The sequence below is a fragment of the Gobio gobio genome, assembly GCF_949357685.1.
Source record: "Gobio gobio genome assembly, chromosome: 2".
NCBI lineage: Eukaryota > Metazoa > Chordata > Actinopteri > Cypriniformes > Gobionidae > Gobio > Gobio gobio.
Window position 1 is genome coordinate 27,066,920 of NC_137098.1, and position 20,439 is coordinate 27,087,358.

Here is a 20,439-nt window from a genome sequence, read left to right on the forward strand (position 1 = left end):
TTCACCTCACTCTCCACGATCCACACTGATGTAATACCCACTCAACAAATTAGTGGAATGTCCCCGAGGACTGTCTCCAGGCAGGCACACTTTGATCTGTTGATTTAGACCTGGGGGAAAAAATGCACAGAGGCTGATGTCATTGTAGTGCATGAAGGGGAACAAATCAAAAAACCTCTGTGTTTGCACCTTGAGGGACAGATCCCCCTCGGAAATCAGGAGAATCTGAACTGCAGAACACCTCAGCAACTGCAACACCCTAGAAACCACCTATTCACTCCAGAATCATGGCCATGACTTATGTGTGAGCAATATGTAGTTCTGTTTGTGCAGAAGTGCATTTGTTAGAAATGTAGCCAAGAGTGAGAATTCATGAACATTTACAATAAGAAGTTTAGACTAATGCAACATAGATGAGCTAACATGCATTTGTTTGTATGCATGTATAGTTTTAAACTGTTTTAAAAAGATTGTTGTAGTTTGGAAAAAGCTTTGTTAGAGAGAGAAAGGGGAGTAAGACTGCAACGAAACAGAGAGTGAAGAGAAGACAGGAAAGACAAGAAAAAAGATCGAGCTGGAAGAGAAGCTGAGAGGGAAGAAAGAGTTGGACGCAGGGGGGTGGGCAGAAGGAAAAGAGGGGAAACATAAGGAGGGGGGATCGGATGACTTAATCAGTGCACACTGCCACTCCAAATACTCTCCACCCTCTCTCTCTCTCTCTCTCTCTCTCTCTCTCTCTCTCTCTCTCTCTCTCTCTCTCTCATTCCAACAAACACACCGGTACACAGTGATTGAATCTGTGTCAGTATGAAGTCAGATCCCCTCCCTTTCCCCCTTCACTACAGCAACCTTCATATCCAGCCCCTGTACATGTGTCTGTGCGCGGCTCTCGCAACCATTCCTCCCTGACATTCCACAGCAGATGAAGGATTGACTGCTGGGATACAGAAACAAGTCAGAGGAATATTATTTGGATCTGATCACTTTTAAAACTTTTTTCAACTTAAGATCAAAACTTCTGTGCTTTTCTTCTTTCAGACATTTGGCTGAAACTTCTGTTGAGAAACAGCATCAGTACATAGATTCTGCTACTGAAACATCCAATTCCTTTTGGGATTTTGGACTTTGATAAGGGACTAATCAACCCCGGGCAGGGGACACTAGAACACATTCTAAACAAAAGGGTGAGTACAAATCTAGCATGCTAAAAAGTGAAATGTTTGATGGGACCAGCATCAGGTGCAGTGCTTTGTCTTTTTTTGTGTGCTGCGATGACTGACAGGAGTGGGATTGATGGGGGCTTTCTAGAGAGATGGGTGACTTAATGGTGCTCTGTATGACATGTGGGACAAATGGGATTTTAGTGGACATTCAGACCACAATTACCCGATGGACATTGAAATACGACTTTGCACATCCTCCAAAGTGACTATAATTGTAATGTAGTAGGAAAGGGGTTGGCAATTCATCATGCTTGACCTCAGCTTCTGCAAAGTGTCGCTGTGTCACAAGTAGCTCTTGGGTGGAAATTAATAGGAAGATTTTCCTAGAAAACTCTTGGAGGAAACAAGATGCGGGTTTGTGGTTTTAACAAATTGAGGTACAAGCTGAAATGATTTTCAGTGGTAGTCGACTATATGCCAAGGTGCTTATGGATGGTGAAATATAAAGAGGGACGGGTGTACATTGGACATGTTTTAGTATCATTAATATGCTATCAAAGTTTTTAATGTTTTCAATTAGATTTTTCTATTTTCTCTTTTCTTTGTAAATATTTTAGTTTTTTTAATATCCCTATATATATAGTTTTATATATTAAGTTTGAGTTTATTTAGCTTTAGTTATTTTATTACTTCAACTAAAACTAAACAAAAAAGACAATTGTTGCCTTGGCAAATAGTATAATTTTTTTTAAAACATTTTATTTCAGTTAATTTTTAATTAACTTTAATTAAATGTGTTTTTTTAATGGTTTTAGTTATAATGATAATAAACCTGAATATTATGAATATAACTGAAATGTCTCACTATAGCAGACAGAAGATTTAAATTCTGTATGCTCTTTGCAGTTGGTTCATATTGAAGGTGATGGCAAAACAAAAATTGTAAGAGGAAGACTAGATATAAAACATAAAAAAACATTAAATCAAATGGCATATTAGTATATAGTATAAATAAAGGATACACAGTTTACTTATATTTCTGAAGTGCACAACTTTATAAGTGAACAATGTAAATTATGGATAGGCTAAAACAACAACACAACAGCCAGCAAAACAGGTAAAAAGAAAAAAGAAAAAGTATACCATAAAGAAACATTTCTTTGTTCAAATGATTCAGCCTCAGTGCCAGAAAGCCTCTTTGATGTCATTTGTAATCTGTGTGAAGTGTGTCTGAAACCATATGGCGAGGCAGTGATAAATCATATCATCTGAAGGCAATCAAGTTCAATGTGCTCGTATCATTTGAAAGTTTTTAATTTTTAAACTATACAAACGTCTTTATGTACCTTTTCTGCAAAAGAGTTTGATCTATATGAAGTGCTCCATGCCAAATGTATTACGTCTCAGATATGAGCATCTGGAGATTATATTTCAGTCAGATCCATTTACTAAACATTCATTGTGGGAGGCCCTCATCTCTCCCTCTTCACCTTTTCCCCTTTTCCAAAAACCTTTTTCTCTCCTGAGAATGCACACACACACTCACATTCTTGAATATGTGGTGTACTATGGAGACTATTGGATGATTTACAAACCATAGTTTATAATGATTTTTATGATTTACAAATCGTAAAGCTGCTTTAAAACAATATGCATTGTAAAAAGCGCTATATAAATAAAGGTGTCTTGACCTGACACTAACCCTAACCCTACATTTTCAAAAAAACTAATTCTGTATGATTTATATGAGTCAGTGTGCATTCCGGTTGAAGTCCCCATCGGGATAGAAAAACATGAACACACACACACACACACACACACACACACACACACACACACACACACACACACACACACACACACACACACACACACACACACACACACACACACACACACACACACACACACACACACACACACACACACACACACACACACACACACACACACACACACACACACACATGTTTGTTTTTGTGAAATGTGAGGACATTCCATAGGCGTAATGGTTTTTATACTGTACAAACCGTATTTTCTATCCCCTTACACTGCCCCTGCCCCTAAACTTAGCCCTCACAGGAGACTGTGCAGTTTACTTTCTGTGAAAAAAAACTTGTTCTGTGTGATTTATAAGCATTTTGAAAAGTGAGGACATGGGGAACGTCCTCATATTTCACCCTCTTTTTGTAATACCTATGTCATACCCATGTCATTATACACATTTGTGTCCTGATATTTCACGAAAACATGCCCACACACACACACACACACACACACACACACACACACACACACACACACACACACACACACACACACACACACACACACACACACACACACACACACACACACACACACACACACACACACACACACACACACACACACACACACACACACACACTGTTAAGGGATATGCTGCTTCCCTCAAACCCTACATCTACAACCATTGAGAGGGTTTGAAACTAACAAGAAAAAGAAAATGGGAAAGAGTCCAAAGAAAAGATTAAGGCATGGGGGAAATAGGGGGAAAGGGGAACACTTTGGGGGTAGGGGGAAATGAGGTTGATTTTCAGAAAGCACCATACTCAATTTTCCCTCAGATAAGATAAATTAATGTAAATCCATTGTATCGTAAACTAAAAACAGAATTCGTCCCCTTGGAATTATAAGGTTCTATCTGACATTTTTGTCAAAATTTAGTTATTCACATATTCTTATTCTGTGACAACTTCTTTACATTATGTGATGTTGTTTTTTAAGTTTTAAGTTTTTTGGAACTTTTTATTTAGAAAATAAAAAGGTTCTTTCTACACAGTCAAATGGAATGCAAAAAACTTTAAAGCTCAATATCTCCAAACCAGTCAGAATGCAGATAGAACCTTATAATTCCAAGGTGGCGAATTATAGTACTTGTTTGATATCAGGCTAGCATTTAACAGCATTTACTTAACACATTTCTGTGTTTATTGTGTTTCTTTCCTGTTTCAGATCATTTGGTCTGGAAAACAGAGCCCAACAAGAGCTTTGGGAGACAGCATGACTAATACACACCCACTAACACATCATGTCATGCTTTTGTTGTTGCAGCTGGGACGTCCTAATATGATGTTTCAGAAAGAGAGAGAGAGAGAAAAAATATAGATTTGTAGTCAAAGATATTATATAATTTATTCTGTATTCTGTATTTACATTTTTTAAAACATGCAACATTCTAAGAAATGCAATCCAAGATGTATTCATTTTGATTTCTTATGTTCTTCTGGTTCTTTTAAATAATATGTATACTGACCCCCTAAAAATGTAATCTGCAAAGTAAAATCAAATTCAAATCAAAACATATTTTCCTAAAACCTTGAATTCATATACATATCTTAACCGTCATTTCATACATCACATCACAATGGATTTTTTAATTCAATGAATTCAATGAAAATGTTTAAAATATTAATTAAACCCTGCTTCACAGGTCAGAGTCATTCTTTTCCTGTTAGGCTGTAAAAGCCCTGTGACCTCTACAATGGCAGACGTCCTGCAGCTCAGTACCAACAGTCTACAAGTGCCAGGTAACATTTCATAAAAAATATTCTGGTATGATACTAAAATGAAAAAAATATATATATATTTATTAATAATAATTTAATCATATTTAATCGTAGAATATCTTAAGGAAACTAGGTTATAATAGTTGAACAAGTACTTTTGCAGTATACAACCAGAATTTATATACAGCAGATTTGGATTACAAAATGTAAAGCTGAATTGAAACCTGTGGTCATCCACATATTTCCACAGGAATTATGCTGTAATTCCTGTCTATGCCATCAACAATACTGGACCAGGGTGTGACCCTCTCTTATCTACGCTCTGCACTCTTGAGAATATCTGTACATGTCGATAACATTCCTGTCATACTCTTGAGTGAATTCCACCCATGTTTGAGTGCGTGCTCGTTTGAAGGCATATTAGAGTGACCTTGCTGGAAGGGGTCAATCCATGTTGAATGCACTTGCCATGGAATTAATTTTGACCTGAAAAATGTCACACGCACACTTTTGATCGTGTTTGGAATTATGGAATGTTCGGAATTCTGCTCCTGAAATTCCTTGCTGTCAGTGTTGCCACAGATATGAGACACCAAAAATCAAAGTGTTAATGCTAAGTGCACATGATGACGTTGTTGAAGAGAACACCTCACATTTTAACTCCCGTGTTAGATCATGTTAATGATCTTATTGTAAATGATTTTTATGGTTAATTTTTATCTATGCTCGGATGTACATCATAATACAGAAAAGATAGGTTGCACTTTATTTTACAGTTATCTAAGAAAATACTGGGTAATAGCCTTTAAGGATAACACTTTATTTTACAGTGTCCTTGTTACATACGTTACATGTACTTACCATAGTAATAACAGTAAATGATGCATAATTACATGCAACTAACCCTCAACCAAACCCTATCCTACCCTAACCTAACCCTATAGTAAGTACATAGTTAATTCATATTACTCAGTACTTAAATATTGTCATGACACCTCATAAATAAACCTTATAACCCTATAAGGTAGGTTTTGGGGGTATAGGTTCAGGTTTACCTATCACCCAGTTATTGCAATAACTATAATAAGTACAGTGAGGAGAACAAGTATTTGATACACTGCCGATTTTGTAGGTTTTTCTACTTACAAAGCATGATTTTTAGTTTTTATTGATTTTTATCATAGGTACACTTCAACTGTGAGTGACGGAATCTAAAACAAAAATCCAGAAAATCACATTATATGATTTTTAAGTAATTAATTAGCATTTTATCGCATGACATAAGTATTTGATACATCAGAAAAGCAAAACGTAATGTTTGGTACAGAAACCGTTGTTTGCAATTAGAAATCATACGTTTCCTGTAGTTCTTGACCAGGTTTGCACACACTGCAACAGGGATTTTGGCCCACTCCTCCATACAGACCTTCTCCAGGTTTCGGGGCTTCGTCGCTGGGCAATACGGACTTTCAGCTCCCTCCAAAGATTTTCTATTGGTTTCAGGTCTGGAGACTGGCTAGGCCACTCCAGGACCTTGAGATGCTTCTTACGGAGCCACTCCTTAGTTGCCCTGGCTGTGTGTTTCGGGTCGTTGTCAGAGAGAAATCAAATACTAGTGTATCAAATACTTGTTCTCCCCACTTTACATAGCATTTACATGGGGAACAGAACTGTCGCTACTTCTGTTTCAATGTAACTTTAAATACTTCTGAAAAGAAGGTTAGATGTATTTATTTTTATAAAGGTATAAGGTGCTATGAAATCTAAAATGATCCACACTGCAGTTCCAACAAAACCATCCATTGGAAATTCTGATGTCGCCAAACACATGCCAGTTGGGCTTGAAAGCTCAGGCAACCAATTTGGAATTTTCCAGAAATTCCTGAATTCTCTTAATTGCTCAGCCACTCAGTTTTTTTCACATACAGGAAGTCCTGATCTTGTTTTTCCATTTCAATGCATGAGCAACTCACTGATTTAAATACCAATAGGATTTCTCCCTTTATCCCTCATTCTTTTATCCTGTCTTCTTCAGGTGAAGACAGATCAGCCTCTACATCTCCATCTGGTTCTCCATCTCCTTCCAGAAATGAGTGCAGTATCACTCCTCTTACCCCCTCTCCCTCTCCGGTAAGATCATGTCAGACTGCACTCTCTTTAGCACTTTATACGACAAACCTGAATTGAATTCCAAAATCAGATGCTTCAAACTACAGTAATGTTGAAAGAGGATGTGGTCCCACCAGAAATATGCAATTATGCTTCTTTACTTAGCACTCAGTCAGTTGGTTTAAAACAGCACTATCATTAGCTAATCCTCCAGTCAAAGTGCACTGCAATCTGTGGTAGCACAAAAATGTTTTGTTCGAAAGCCGACTAACTCCTGTATCACTTAAAGGTGAAGTATCATTTCTGCACCATTAGAGTTGGACAAACACTTAGTCCCAACTCAAACTCACGCCATTGGTTGAGCCAATGGCCCTGTCCCAAATGACACAGGTCTTGCGGACTTACAGAATGTGTTTATGTATTTCACTGTGATGCTTTTCCATAGTTTTTTATGTTTTGGACCATCGCACTCATGTTCTAAAAACATGTTCTCAAAACATGGTGTCAAAAGAAGTTTCACTTAAAAATAACATCTCTAGACCATGCGGTTTTTCATTCCACTGTTGTGCTTCTCGCATATTTAAACACAAAATTGCATTCTGTGTGAATACCCCCTTATTTTTTCCACTGCTCTACCCTATTGTTTTTTTATTTAAACATGCACTAGATGTACATGTTTGACTGTTGTACCTCTTTGCTCATGACACAGCACTCTAAATGCTTCTCTAAACCTTGCTTTTCTGTTTCACTGCCCTGAGTCTCGCGCTTTTAAACACAAACACATACTTTCATAAATCACCATAAGCTGAAAGTGATACATGATACACTCCCTTCTGAGGTGTTTGGTCAATGTAACACTCAGGTCAGGGAAATGATCTAGAGATAAGAGAAGAGAGGGTGAAGGTGGAGTCAGTTACTCTCCGTACCAGGGAGAACTTCTGTTGTAAATTCAACCCTCTGAAAAAATGCAAATAGGCAAAAGATTTTTATTTTCTTTGTGTCTACCTTGTTTTTTTTTTATTTTTTATTTTATTTCTCTCTGTAGAGGACAGAAGTGAGACCACGTGTGGCTCGTCCATTTTCTGTGGTGGTTGCTATAGATTTTGGCACCACCTCCAGTGGCTATGCCTTCAGTTTCACGGAAGATCCTGAGACCATTCACATGATGAGGTATTTATGACATCTGCACAAAACTGTCTACCTAAAGTTATTATAAGTTTTTATAAATCCCCCACTCATTTCTTACCCTATTTCTCCTTGTTTTTCTGACAGACGGTGGGAGGGTGGCGACCCTGGTGTAGCCAATCAGAAGAGTCCAACTTGTCTGCTGTTGACCCCTGAACTCCGGTTTCACAGTTTTGGCTTTGCAGCTCGAGACAGCTACCACGACCTTGACCCAGAGGAGGCCAGGCATTGGCTCTACTTTGACAAATTCAAAATGAAAATCCACAGCACCAGTGTAAACAGAACATCTACTTGTTATTGACTGTGACTTGTTATTGACTTTTTTATAGTAGAATTTATTCAGGTCAAGTAAGTTCTCATGTTAGGGGCATCAAACATTGTTGATAAGGTATCCCAACACTGTCTTAAAAAGAGGAAGCTAGATCTACTGTCTGTCTGAAACAAAGCATAAGGGGAGTGTATTATTTATGACACTTCTGTCAGCATTTCTACAGAAGTCTTTCTTGGTTTTCTGTAGGATCTCACTATGGAGACTGAGCTGGAGTCAGTTAGTGGAAGAAGATTCCGAGCCATTGAGGTGTTTGCTCATGCTTTGAGGTTCTTCAGAGAACATGCTTTAAAGGTGAACACACACACACACACACACACACACACACACACACACACACACACACACACACACACACACACACACACACACACACACACACACACACACACACACACACACACACACACACACACACACACACACACACACACACACACACACACACACACACACACACACACACACACACACACACACACACACACACACACACACACACACACACACACACACACACACACACACACACACACACACACACACACACACACAAAACAGAAGCAGGGTAGTACAAAGACTATCAGCTAATTAAGGATTTGTTCTAAAGCCTAAAGAGGACTTATGGAAGCAAGCTTAACTAATCAGTGAATAATATCAAATGTAGGCCTGAGATAGTTCCTAATTAGGTTATCAATGATTACTGAATAATATTAGTCTCATTAATAACTTTAAAATAACTCTGACAAATTATAAAGAATTACCAATTAATTACTATAATCACATTAACGTGTCTAAGACGTAATCAGTCTTTTTACTCTGAATATTGTCATAAAATGCATCAAAAATTACTCAAGTGTTACCTAGTCACTCTTCAAGAGCTACTACACTCTTAAAAAAAAGTCTCGTAATCATAAGGGAACCTTTTTTAGTGCTATATAGCACCAATTTTGGTGCTTCAGTGGTTCTTCAGAGGTGCTATATAGCACCTTAGTCAAAGAACCGGTGAAGAACCTCTGAAGAACCGCTGAAGAACCACTGAAGCACCAAAACTGGTGCTATATAGCACTAAAAAAGGTTCCCCTATGATTACGAGCCAAGAACTATTTTTGGTGCCATATAGAACCTTTTTTTTTTTTTAGAGTGTAGTGTTCTGGACCATTATTTTAAAGTGCACAAAAAGTTTTGAATAATGGTTCAGAACACTAATAGTTCCTGCGGAATGACTAATTAATTGGTTGTGATTAGTAATTAATTGGTGATCTTTATAATTTGTCATAGTTATTAATGGTGCTAATCTCATTTAGTAATTATTGATTACCTAATAAGGAAACTCAGTCCTAAATTTGATGTTACTTACTAATTAGATAAGCTTGCTTCCTTAGGTTAAGGTTGGTAAACCAAGTAAACTAACAGTAGTAGCTGAAGTGTTAATATAGTACTGTAGTTTTCCTGCATTATTCCTGCAAAGTTACCTATTAATGACGGACCATTATTCTAATGCGTATCAAAATGATATATTAAATTGGCCCAACATACTGGTATGGATTCCCATAGGCATGGTTTAGAGAATGGATGGATATTAATTATAAAATTTCTGAAATATATAATTTTGAAAATGTATTCTATCATAAAAATATATAATTTCTTTGTACTTGTATTTGACTAACTAATTATTTGAACATTTAAATATGTGAAACACATTTTTCCAGTGTTGTTATTGTCCTGGTTCTTCTTTTCTTATTTAGACATTTGTTGCATATTTTAGTCGAGCAATATAAATCTCCATCTAGGGCCAGACTGAACATGAACCCCCAGTGTAATGTAGAGCAGTAGTGGGCTGTGGCTTTGGTCCAAATCTTTCAGGACGTACTTTTCCTTTACTCAAACAAGAACACATCCAGTCTCTGTGAACAGTGGGGGTCGGGGGAGGTGGAGGTTCTGGGCCAATCTGTAGTCAGTCTTAGTCTTGGCTGGACCCAAACCTTCTTCCTCTTGCTTCCTGGAGCCCCTGAAGGCTTGTGGGAAAACACTAACATGGAGATTTCTACCAAACCTCCGGCCATGCATCCTGGGGGTCATGAGTTCGGCACATCACGTTACATTTTAGAGCGGAACGGAAATAAGGGATATCAATAACTAATAGAAGTATGAAAATGTTATCTGTGGAATGTAGTTTAGATAAGAGTAGGAAAATGTGTAATGTTTGTGTGTGTGTGCCTTTCAGGAGGTGAAGGACCAGTCCTCCTCTGTGCTGGAAAGTAATGAAGTACGATGGGTCATCACTGTTCCTGCGGTGTGGCGACAGCCAGCCAAGCAGTTCATGCGAGAAGCTGCATATTTGGTAATGTAGCATAACTGATCCGAGATCAGTTTCCACTTCATATATGAAAAATTACAAATTACAATTTTTCTTTCTTCCTCTTCCTCTTCCTCTTCCTCTTCCTCTTCCTCTTCCTCTTCCTCTTTCTCTTACTTCCTCTTCCTCTTCTCTTTCTCTTTCTCTTTCTCTTTCTCTTTCTTCTCTCATGAACACAAAAACAAATGCACACTTCCACATCGAATGTGATGTCCTTCAGCTCCCCATTGCAGTTCAGGAAATGTGCGTATATGAAAAGGAATGCAATAGTCACTGCACACACACAGTAAATGGGAATGTTGAAAGACTTTTGTTTGAGTGGAGCGAAATAGTGTGCCAAGAGGGGACTATAACCTGATATTCATTATATATATGTGTGTGTGTGTGTGTGTGTGTGTGTGTGTGTGTGTGTGTGTGTGTGTGTGTGTGTGTGTGTGTGTGTGTGTGTGTGTGTGTGTGTGTGTGTGTGTGTGTGTGTGTGTGTGTGTGTGTGTGTGTGTGTGTCTGCCTGTGTGACATGTGCAGACTTGTCCGTTTCCCTATGAGCATAACACTACAGAACAAACTTTTAAAACAAAAAATTTATTTACAAAAAAATTACAACAGCATTTTTACATACAACAATCAACAGTGCAGGCAAGAACAAAGACTGTTGATTCAACCACTACCAGCTGCTCAAACACTCTCAGAAAAAAGGTACAAAAGCTCTCACTGGGGCCTTTTCAAAAGGTACACTTTTGTAATTAAAGGGTGCATGTTAGTACCTAAAAAGAACAAAAGTGCACATTTTGAAAAAGTACCACCCCAGGAAAAGCTTTTGTACCTTTTTATCTGAGAGTGTAAGACCACTGAAATCCCACCGAAGTTATACATAAACCAGCCAACAACTCTACATATTAAATAGGCCCATGTCAGAACTGTAGTTGTTCTAGTAGCCCTGGATCTTTCACTCTCACTACCTTACTAGAGGTAAGGCAGGTTGAGGTTAATTTCCTCTTTGCAATGTCACAGAGGTTAAACAATGCAAGAGACCAGCACACAAACACAGGAAACCACGCCTGTCCCAGCCAAGCAAGAGAGGGGGAACGAGGCAACCCACCACCTCCCATCATAACTCCATGACCAATGGGGCAGTGTACTAATACTGTACTTCCACAATGTACTGAAACCTTCTTTCCGATTATCTTGGTGACCATGCTACCAGTGCTTATTGTACAGTAAACATGGTGTTTATATTTTGTAGAAACACTTGATGTTGTGAAACATTATGTTTACATTAAGTTTTCTAAAGGAAATGTGTCATGCTAGGGTGTAGGGGATGGGTGCCAGGGTGTTGCTATGTTCTGAAAGATCTTACTAAATTGTTAACTAAATCACTGGTCGCTAAGGTGTTCTGGCTTGTATGCTAGGGCATTGCTATGTTGTCTGACTGCCCTAAGTCAAAAGAACCCAATGCGCCACACAGTACAACAGCACTGGTACTTTTCAGTTTGTATCAGTTTGAATTTCTCCAGACCAGGGCTGGCCCAGACTTTTTTGGTACCCTAGGCAAGATTTAGATAGTGCCCCCACAAGCAAACTCACCCCAGTTTTGCTAATGTCAATACTAATGCCGGCAACTAAGCTGTTATGCATAATTAACGCATTATGCTAATGTATTATAATCATGTCTGTGATTGGCTTCATTGCTCAACGCTGCAAAAATACGATGTACTGTGAATAGAAACCCTTTGACCCTTTGAAGAATCTCCAAAGCGCAAACACAAATTCGCACTGGTGTGTTTGTCAAGTCTTGATATTATCAAAAGTTTCGCCAATATGATTATTACAGTATCAACTGAGTGTGCTCTTGCTTTTATCTGAAGGGGCTTCACCCAGTCATTTTGCCGGCCCTGCTCAATTCAAACTTTCAATCTGGGCAATTCGTTGTGGGGATTTTTCAGTCAGCTGGTTGCTTTGGTACTTATGCCAGTAGGTGGGAACAAGTGTCTTTATGAGTCTTTATGAATTATTCAATTGTTCACCAATTCATTTAAAACATTAATTCATTCAGGAACAAAACAAATTACTTTCTATACGAGAGTCATTGAATTGTTCACTCAACAAGTTCCTTTAAAACATATATTCATTCAGGAATGAAACAAGTGGCTCAAGTGAGTCATTGAAATATTAACTGAACTGATTTGTTCAAAACACTGATTCATTTAGGAACTAAACAACACTCTGTGTGTTGTTAATTATTCAATATTAACTCACTAATTAAGGCTCGTGTTGTTTTTCTTATTGTAGGCAGGTTTGGTGACTCCAGATTCTCCTGAACAGCTCCTCATAGCTCTTGAACCAGAGGCTGCATCCATCTACTGCAGGAAGCTCCATCTACACCAGGTCATTGATCTCAGCCAACGACCAGTAAACAATGGTTTAGATGTAGATGGCTCCCGTCCTTTCGATTCCAGTTTTAGGCAGGGTAAGAAAAGTTTTTTTTTCTTCTTTTTCTAAACCAATTAGCATTATACAATATCACTCGCTCTCAGATTGACCCTGGGAAGGAGTCCAAATCTCTTGCTTTGAGTGTATCACATTTCTCTATAAACATTAAATGGGAACCATGCTTAAAGCATGGGGAATACAGGACTGTCTTTCATCCTTTGAAATTAGAGCGCTGTTTTTGCTTTGTGTGGGTATGTGCGGGTTTATGCATGGAGGACAGTTAGATCGGGGTCAGATTGATCCAGAACCAAGTGGGTCTTGGTAACTATGAGAGCATGTGGTTTGGTTTAAGACAGAAAGAACAAGATGACATTTTCTCGAAGGTTAGAGTGTCCCCTGAGGTCGCAGAGCTGAAAAAACGCTTTGAAAGATTGACAATGGTTTTGTTATCAGTGCTTGAAAAAAGATAAAATGGGGCTCTTTTACAAACACTCTTTTCACATTTATATGCAACAAAAATAAAGCACCGTAGACACTATCATTCATTCCTGTTTTTACACTCAAACTAAATATACTTACACTTATACACACACATTTTACATTATAATTGGAACAAGGTGCTGCGGACCATGAGCTCACCCTCCTCTGGACTGCTTGCACTAGTTTCCCTGGATGATCCCTTTTGTTCTTTCATTCTTTCTTGCATTTTTGCTTGCTTGCTTATTCAAAGCGTATATGTTCCAAAATGTAATCTCCCAAAAAATGTTTTACAATTGGACAATGTTCATGTACACACAGAAATCAAGGGACACAAACACACGCTTCAGCTGCGGCACTTTTATGTTCCAACTTTTTATTTACACCACAGGTCTGTGTTTTTTTCTTTTTTTTCTTTATGAACATGACAAACTTTCCTGAAAACCTTATATGCTATAAGGGTTTCAGGAAAGTTTGTCATGTTCATGTTCATGTCTTATTTTTTGCTCCTTTTGAATTTTTTCTCAATGCGTTTTACGCATTGATTGTGTTACTCGTTGTATACCTTATTTACACTCGTTGCATACAGTATTTATATATTTTATAATATAAATGTTCATTACTTGACAATTGTGACACATAAAATGACAATTATGTCATGCATGTACATATACTGTTGATATTAATAAACTAATGAAACTAGCGAGTGTGAGAAGTCTGTTTTAAAACTAGTCCAAATAATTTAGTCCATCATTATTGTCTGTCCTCTCATCTATATTAAGACCATGTACACATTATTCATCACTGTCTCTGCTCTACCAAACCACATAGGTTTTAGAGTAAATTAAGTTCAAATCAGTTTATTTTTCCTTTTTCCTTTTCCCTCTTTGTCTTGTTTCAAATGCTGTTTCATATTGTAATGGGTTCCAGATTGTCCCTAAAGTGTAGTTGTTTCTCTTCTTTTCTGTGCGCTTGCTGCAAGCTCTGGGAATGTTCAACAGCATGTCAGTATTTTCTAGTGTTCACAGACTGTACCTGAAAAGAAAATGTTTGAAGTAATGCATTCCATAAAAAGAGTTCCTCAGGAAATATGGCATCCAGAATAGCCGAAGTAACCCCGAAAGTTAAGCAGAGATCATTTTTAGTTTAGCAGGTCATTATTCACTAAAAGCACCCACTATAAAACTGCAGCCATGAAACAAGCTGGTTTTATTAGGTATAAGAGCAAAACATGAAGTAAATTGTGCTCACATCTTGTTTTACAAATAAAAGCTTTAGGTTCATTAAACCAGGGTCTGTTTAGCAGACTGCCTTGTTATTGATCCAGGTATCTGCAATATCTTCCTCTCTCTCTCTCTTGCTCTCTCTGTGAGTTTCATTGATTCTAATGTGATAAGGCTTTGATTAATGCTGCCCATGTGTGAGTTATTCAGAGATTAAAGGAAGCCAATGTGTCTTTCAGCCCGCGAGCAGCTCCGCAGAGCCAGGCATAGCCGAACTTTTCTAGTGGAGAGTGGTACTGGAGAACTGTGGTCTGAGATGCAGACAGGTAAGATATTGAGTGAGACACACTTATTTGGCCATAAAATTGAGGACATAAGATAGACTCCTATTGTTTTAAAGTTATAATGGCTGCAATAAATAAAATGGCAATGGTGGCAAAAAATAAATAATACAATGTAATTTTGTCCTCAGACAGACAATGTATATTGGAAACTGACATATTGTTGCCTGCAGGCCTTATAGAGTGCAGACACTGTAACAAATTAAACATGAAGATGCTTTCATAAAGACACATGAATGTCTTTTTTATTTGTGATTCTTTTGTCATAATACAGGTAACCACAAATAGATAACGATGCTTTCCAGGGAAATAATTTCCAGAGTATTGTATTGCACTACTTTTCCTATCTTAAAACATGATTTCCCCTAGCCACACTTTCTTGTTCCTTATGCACATATGATATTGTTTATATGACTGTAAGTGCTGTGCATATGTGTTAGAGACCCTCATTAAGGAGCAATCATTGGTATGTTATTACTGGCTGCACAGTCTGAGCGCATGGCTGCAGTGTGTGTGCGTGCAGTTCTCTGCATGACTGGCACAATGACAAGGTGCAGGGTCAAAATAATCAGATCTTTAGCTCCAGATGTTTCCTGGAGAGAGAGAGAGAGAGAGAGAGGGATCGAGAAGGAGAATTTATTACGATCTAACTCATACAATACTAAAAATACAGATCTCCTTAAATTTCTCATAGTCCCTTGCAGTTCTTAATAGTGCACACATGTTTATAGATTCACAAAGAGGAGGCCCTTTTCCATGAAACTGAGTTATTACACCACTGTAAACAAACAAGAAACACACTTTCCTGTGTAGTTAACTAAAGTAAACTGGCAGGAGCCACTTTTATCTCGAATTGTATCATAAATGTCTGAAGGCTGTTTGGTAGAAGATCTTCATGACTGCAGCAGGTCTGAGAGAGGAGAATGCGGTGTTATTGTTACTTCAAAAATCTGGTAACAATTATTAAGCAGGTAATGAGACAGACTCAAGGTCAAGATTAAATAACCATGTGTATTCTCAAAAGGTGATCGGTACATTGTGGCAGACTGTGGCGGTGGGACGGTTGATCTGACGGTGCATCAGATTGAGCAGCCACAGGGCACACTGAAGGAGCTTTACAAAGCCTCAGGTAAGTTGAGGACCAAAGCCAATACCTTCATCACACTTACAACTACTCCCTGTCCATTCATTTCAAAGATAGAAATACTAGAGTGAAATGATAGGGCATTACTGAAGCGAACCATCATGATTTACCAAATTTGTCTCAAATGCCACCTTGTTGGTCTCCTCCGATTCACACTTAGGTGATTTAGTGCCAAATATATGGAAGTGTTTACTATGAGTGTGGGTTTGGCAAAAAGACACATGAAGGGTGCTCCTTAGCAGGGAAGGGAGACGAGTCTAATCCAGCAGAAGGCAAATTCCAATTGGAATTGAGGAGGAGGCAGGGGCAGGGCACTTGTGTTTTATAATGAAGCCATTTGGAATGCACTTGCCAATGAAAGACTTCGTAATTTCCTCATTAGCTTCACATGGAATGTTACCAAAACAATGCTAGGTAGTGACAACATGGGGCAGTCACTACCTAGCAGTCACTACTATAATGGAGCAGTCGTGGCCTAATGGTTAGAGAGTCGGACTTGTAACCGGAAGGTTGCGGGTTTGAGTCTCACCTCCGGCAGGAATTGTCGGTGGGGGGAGTGAATAACCAGCGCCCTCCTCCACCCTCAATACCACGACTGAGGTGAGACCCTTGAGCAAGGAACCGAACCCCCAACTGCTCCCTGGGCGCCGCAGCAATATGGCTGCCCACTGCTCCGGGTGTGTGTTCACTACTGTGTGTGTGCACTTGGAAGGGTTAAATGCAGAGCACAAATCACACTTCACTCACTCACTCATGAATGTCTTATTATTGCTATTAATAGTATACAAATAGATGTACATTTATAGTTACGTTTTTAAAAAATGCTTTATACGTGTGTGTGTGTGTGTATTCCTGATCTGCTCTTAGTCTTAACTTTATAAGCTTAAGTTAAGCATTAAACACATTTCTCACCTATGAAACTTTTTTAACCTTAATATGAAATGCATGATGAAAATGTGTGCAATATATCACAACAAAACAAAACAACTTGAATTATTCTGTTTATACGTTAACTCCAACTCTCCAACCATATCTAGATTTAAATTGAACAGTGAGGACTTGTCATCCTGGGTCACATGACCATAAATGATTAAATTACTTCCTTGAAGTGACCATCACATGTTCCCCTCGTGAAGAGATTCAGTTGTTCACTTTTGATTTGTAACGCCCCTACAAATTGGCATCCTCTTCCCAAAGTGCCCCTCAAGGGTGCAAACACGCTATTTGTAATTTGCCCAGAGCTTTGCACCAGCCCTGATTAAACCGTGGCGTGTTGGAGCTAATCCCTGCATGAAAGTGGTCCTCCAAGATCAGGGTTGGACACCCCTGGTTTAGGGGAAGGGGCAGGGTTCAAACTATATTCTTATCAACCTATCATTTTGAATCATTGATTTTAAAGGGATAATTAATGGCAGTTAGTAATGGAAGTTAGTGTCTCTGTATTAAGTGTAAGGACTTAGCAAATCCAGGAGCACATCCTACTAATGTTTATCACAAGTTGGAATAGAATCAAAGCTGGTCAATCGTGATTGTTCACTTTGGCCATGACTTGTTATTTCACTCCAATCCTGAAAAAGATCTGATGCTGAAGGTTGCCTTGAATAATCACGATTATTCAAAGGATTTCCTTTCAGACCTGAAGAAAAATGAGGTGAGCATGCAAATCGAGTGGCTTCATGTGACCCAAACCGAATTGATGCATACATGTTTCTCTTTCAGGGGGTCCTTATGGAGCAGTTGGTGTGGATCTTGCCTTTGAGGCCATGTTGTGCCAAATCTTTGGGGCAGACTTCATTGATAGTTTTAAAGCGAAACGTCCAGCAGCTTGGGTAGACCTCACAATTGCATTTGAAGCCCGTAAGCGCACAGCGGCCCCTGGCCGGGCCAACTCATTAAACATCTTACTGCCCTTTTCTTTCATTGACTTCTACAAACGACACCGGGGGCAGAGTGTGGAGACTGCCTTGCGCAAGAGCAAGTAAGTCTGACTCATTGTGAGAGCTTTATTTGCTAAATTATCTCTTGGTTTTAACTTTGTGCAATATTTCTGTTAGTATGAATTGTATAAAGTGGTCATCTCAAGGGATGCTGAGATTCTCTGCAGAGGCCATGAATGAGCTTTTTCAGCCAACCATCAACAACATCATAAAACATATTGGTAAGAGACGTCTCTCAAACAAACACTAAGCCAGGGATCAGAATTGAATTCTCTGATATCTTATCGATTTCTCTCACCCTACCAGAGAACCTGATGCAGAAGGAAGAAGTAAAGGGTGTGCGTTTTCTCTTCTTGGTTGGAGGGTTCGCAGAGTCGCCCATGCTTCAACGTGCAGCCCAAAATGCACTAGGGCGGAACTGCCGTATCATAATTCCGCATGACGTAGGTCTAACCATCCTGAAGGGTGCAGTCCTGTTTGGACTAGACCCCACTGTTGTCCGTGTACGCCGTTGCCCGTTAACTTACGGTGTTGGGGTTTTGAACCGCTTTGTGCAAGGCCGACACCCTCGTGACAAGCTGCTCATCAAAGATGGCAGAGAATGGTGCACTGACATCCTGGACCGCTTTGTTAGTGTCGATCAATCGGTGGCATTGGGTGAGGTGGTGAGGCGGAGCTACACTCCAGCAAGAATAGGACAAAGGAAGATCATAATCAACATCTACTGCAGCGACACTGATGATATAACCTACATTACTGACCCCGGGGTGAGGAAGTGTGGTGCCATCACGCTAGACCTGCTTGAGTCAGGGGCAGTGGCAGCTATTGCTGGTGAAAACGATAAAGAATCCGCATTTGAACGCAGGGAGATTCGCACTACCATGCAGTTTGGAGACACTGAGATTAAAGTCACAGCTGTTGATGTGGCAACCGGCCGACTGGTGCGAGCATCAATTGATTTCCTGTCCAACTGATCCTACTATGCTGTTTCTGGAGAGAACTGGAATTCATAGAATGCGAGGGACATTTAACGACAGCTAATGTCATCAAAAAATTATCTCAAATAACAGCTTTGAGTTTCAACATCTGGATACTTAATAATTGCAGATGTACTAACTGGAATGTTATTGGGATTCCGTTTCATTGTGCAAAGCACCAGCTATGAGGAGTGTCTCTGTATTAAATGTACTGTAAGCTTTAGATGAGAAAGAGTCGAATTATGAGTAAATCTCAGTTAGGCTATGTCGAGAGCAACAGACAATTTTAATTATACCTTCAATGAGTAAAAAATAACGGGAAATGCATTTACAGGAATCATCAAATATTCCATATTTGGCATAATTTTTGTAAATGCATCTCCTGTCTGCTTGTGGTGTTTACCAGCATGCAGTAAACTAACACTATATTATTTTAAAGTTTGCAGACACTTAGTATTTTAATTGAATTATTAAATAAAGCCACTTAATTTTTTATTTTTGTAAACATATACTCTATAACTAAATCATTTTAAACTGGTATTAAAACAGAGCTTGTGTTTATAAATTATGGTTGCGCCACCTGGAGGTAAGAAGAGGAAGTAATCATTTGGAATGATGTTACGGTGGCTGGTTAACAGACATCGAGTTTAAATACATTTGTGGATTTCCTAGGTACAATTTTGAAATGCGAATTTGTTAACTTTTTTTCCTGCCTGGATGTAATTGTAGTTTTACTTATTTGCACCATTTAGGTTTGTTCCAGCACCATTAAAATAGCTAAAGCCAAAGAAACACTACCTCTCTAGACTTTAAATTATTCCAGGTCTAAACATTTAAGCCTGCCTTTTTTTTTTTTTTTGATACGTTTCGGCTATAAACTTTAAATGATAACATTTATCACTGACATTTGAAATATCATTCTTTAATCTGTTATGTAAAAGCCATGTTGTTGGCTTTTCGCCTAACAGGAGGTAAGAAAACCAAAGGAATTGTAATTTTTACATTTCAGAAACCCACTTCAAAGATGTTAAATTTCCTATCAAATATGCCAGACAGCAGTTCGACAAAAGGGAATCAAGCTAGTGGTTTAAATCACAATAAAATGTCAGAATAATCCTAAAACTTTGACTTTAGTTTGATACTTACTAAGAAACTGTTGGTATACTAATCAATGACTGAAAATAAAGTTATTTTTCTTTAATTGTTTCCCTGATC

The 20,439-nt window shown here is 38.6% G+C and overlaps 1 protein-coding gene across 4 annotated transcripts; it reads left to right on the forward strand.

Annotated features, from left to right (window-relative positions):
- Positions 1-782: 782 nt before the first annotated feature.
- hspa12b (heat shock protein 12B) lies at positions 783-20,430 on the forward strand. 4 transcript variants are annotated; one of them, XM_079808388.1, is made up of 15 exons: positions 839-954; positions 1,039-1,184; positions 4,161-4,735; positions 6,750-6,844; positions 7,869-7,993; positions 8,096-8,282; positions 8,526-8,630; positions 10,564-10,680; positions 12,985-13,162; positions 15,065-15,151; positions 16,191-16,295; positions 18,030-18,139; positions 18,260-18,288; positions 18,365-18,468; positions 18,554-20,430. In XM_079808388.1, exons 3-15 carry the CDS (start codon positions 4,690-4,692, stop codon positions 19,219-19,221), a joined length of 1,956 nt encoding a protein of 651 aa, XP_079664514.1. In that variant the 5' UTR covers positions 839-954; positions 1,039-1,184; positions 4,161-4,689; the 3' UTR covers positions 19,222-20,430. The 4 variants fall into 4 exon arrangements, with proteins under 4 accessions (XP_079664511.1, XP_079664512.1, XP_079664514.1 ...); XM_079808387.1 differs by having other exon boundaries at positions 4,639-4,735; XM_079808385.1 differs by having other exon boundaries at positions 783-954; positions 18,030-18,288.
- Positions 20,431-20,439: the final 9 nt, after the last annotated feature.

Excerpts from the sequence above, each read along its gene's own strand:
- hspa12b (XM_079808385.1), top strand. The coding sequence starts at position 4,690 with ATGGCAGACGTCCTGCAGCTCAGTACCAACAGTCTACAAGTGCCAG. Across the intron at positions 7,994-8,095 it reads GAGACCATTCACATGATGAG|ACGGTGGGAGGGTGGCGACC; the intron begins GTATTTATGACA and ends TTTTTCTGACAG. Across the intron at positions 18,289-18,364 it reads ACTGCCTTGCGCAAGAGCAA|TATGAATTGTATAAAGTGGT; the intron begins GTAAGTCTGACT and ends TATTTCTGTTAG.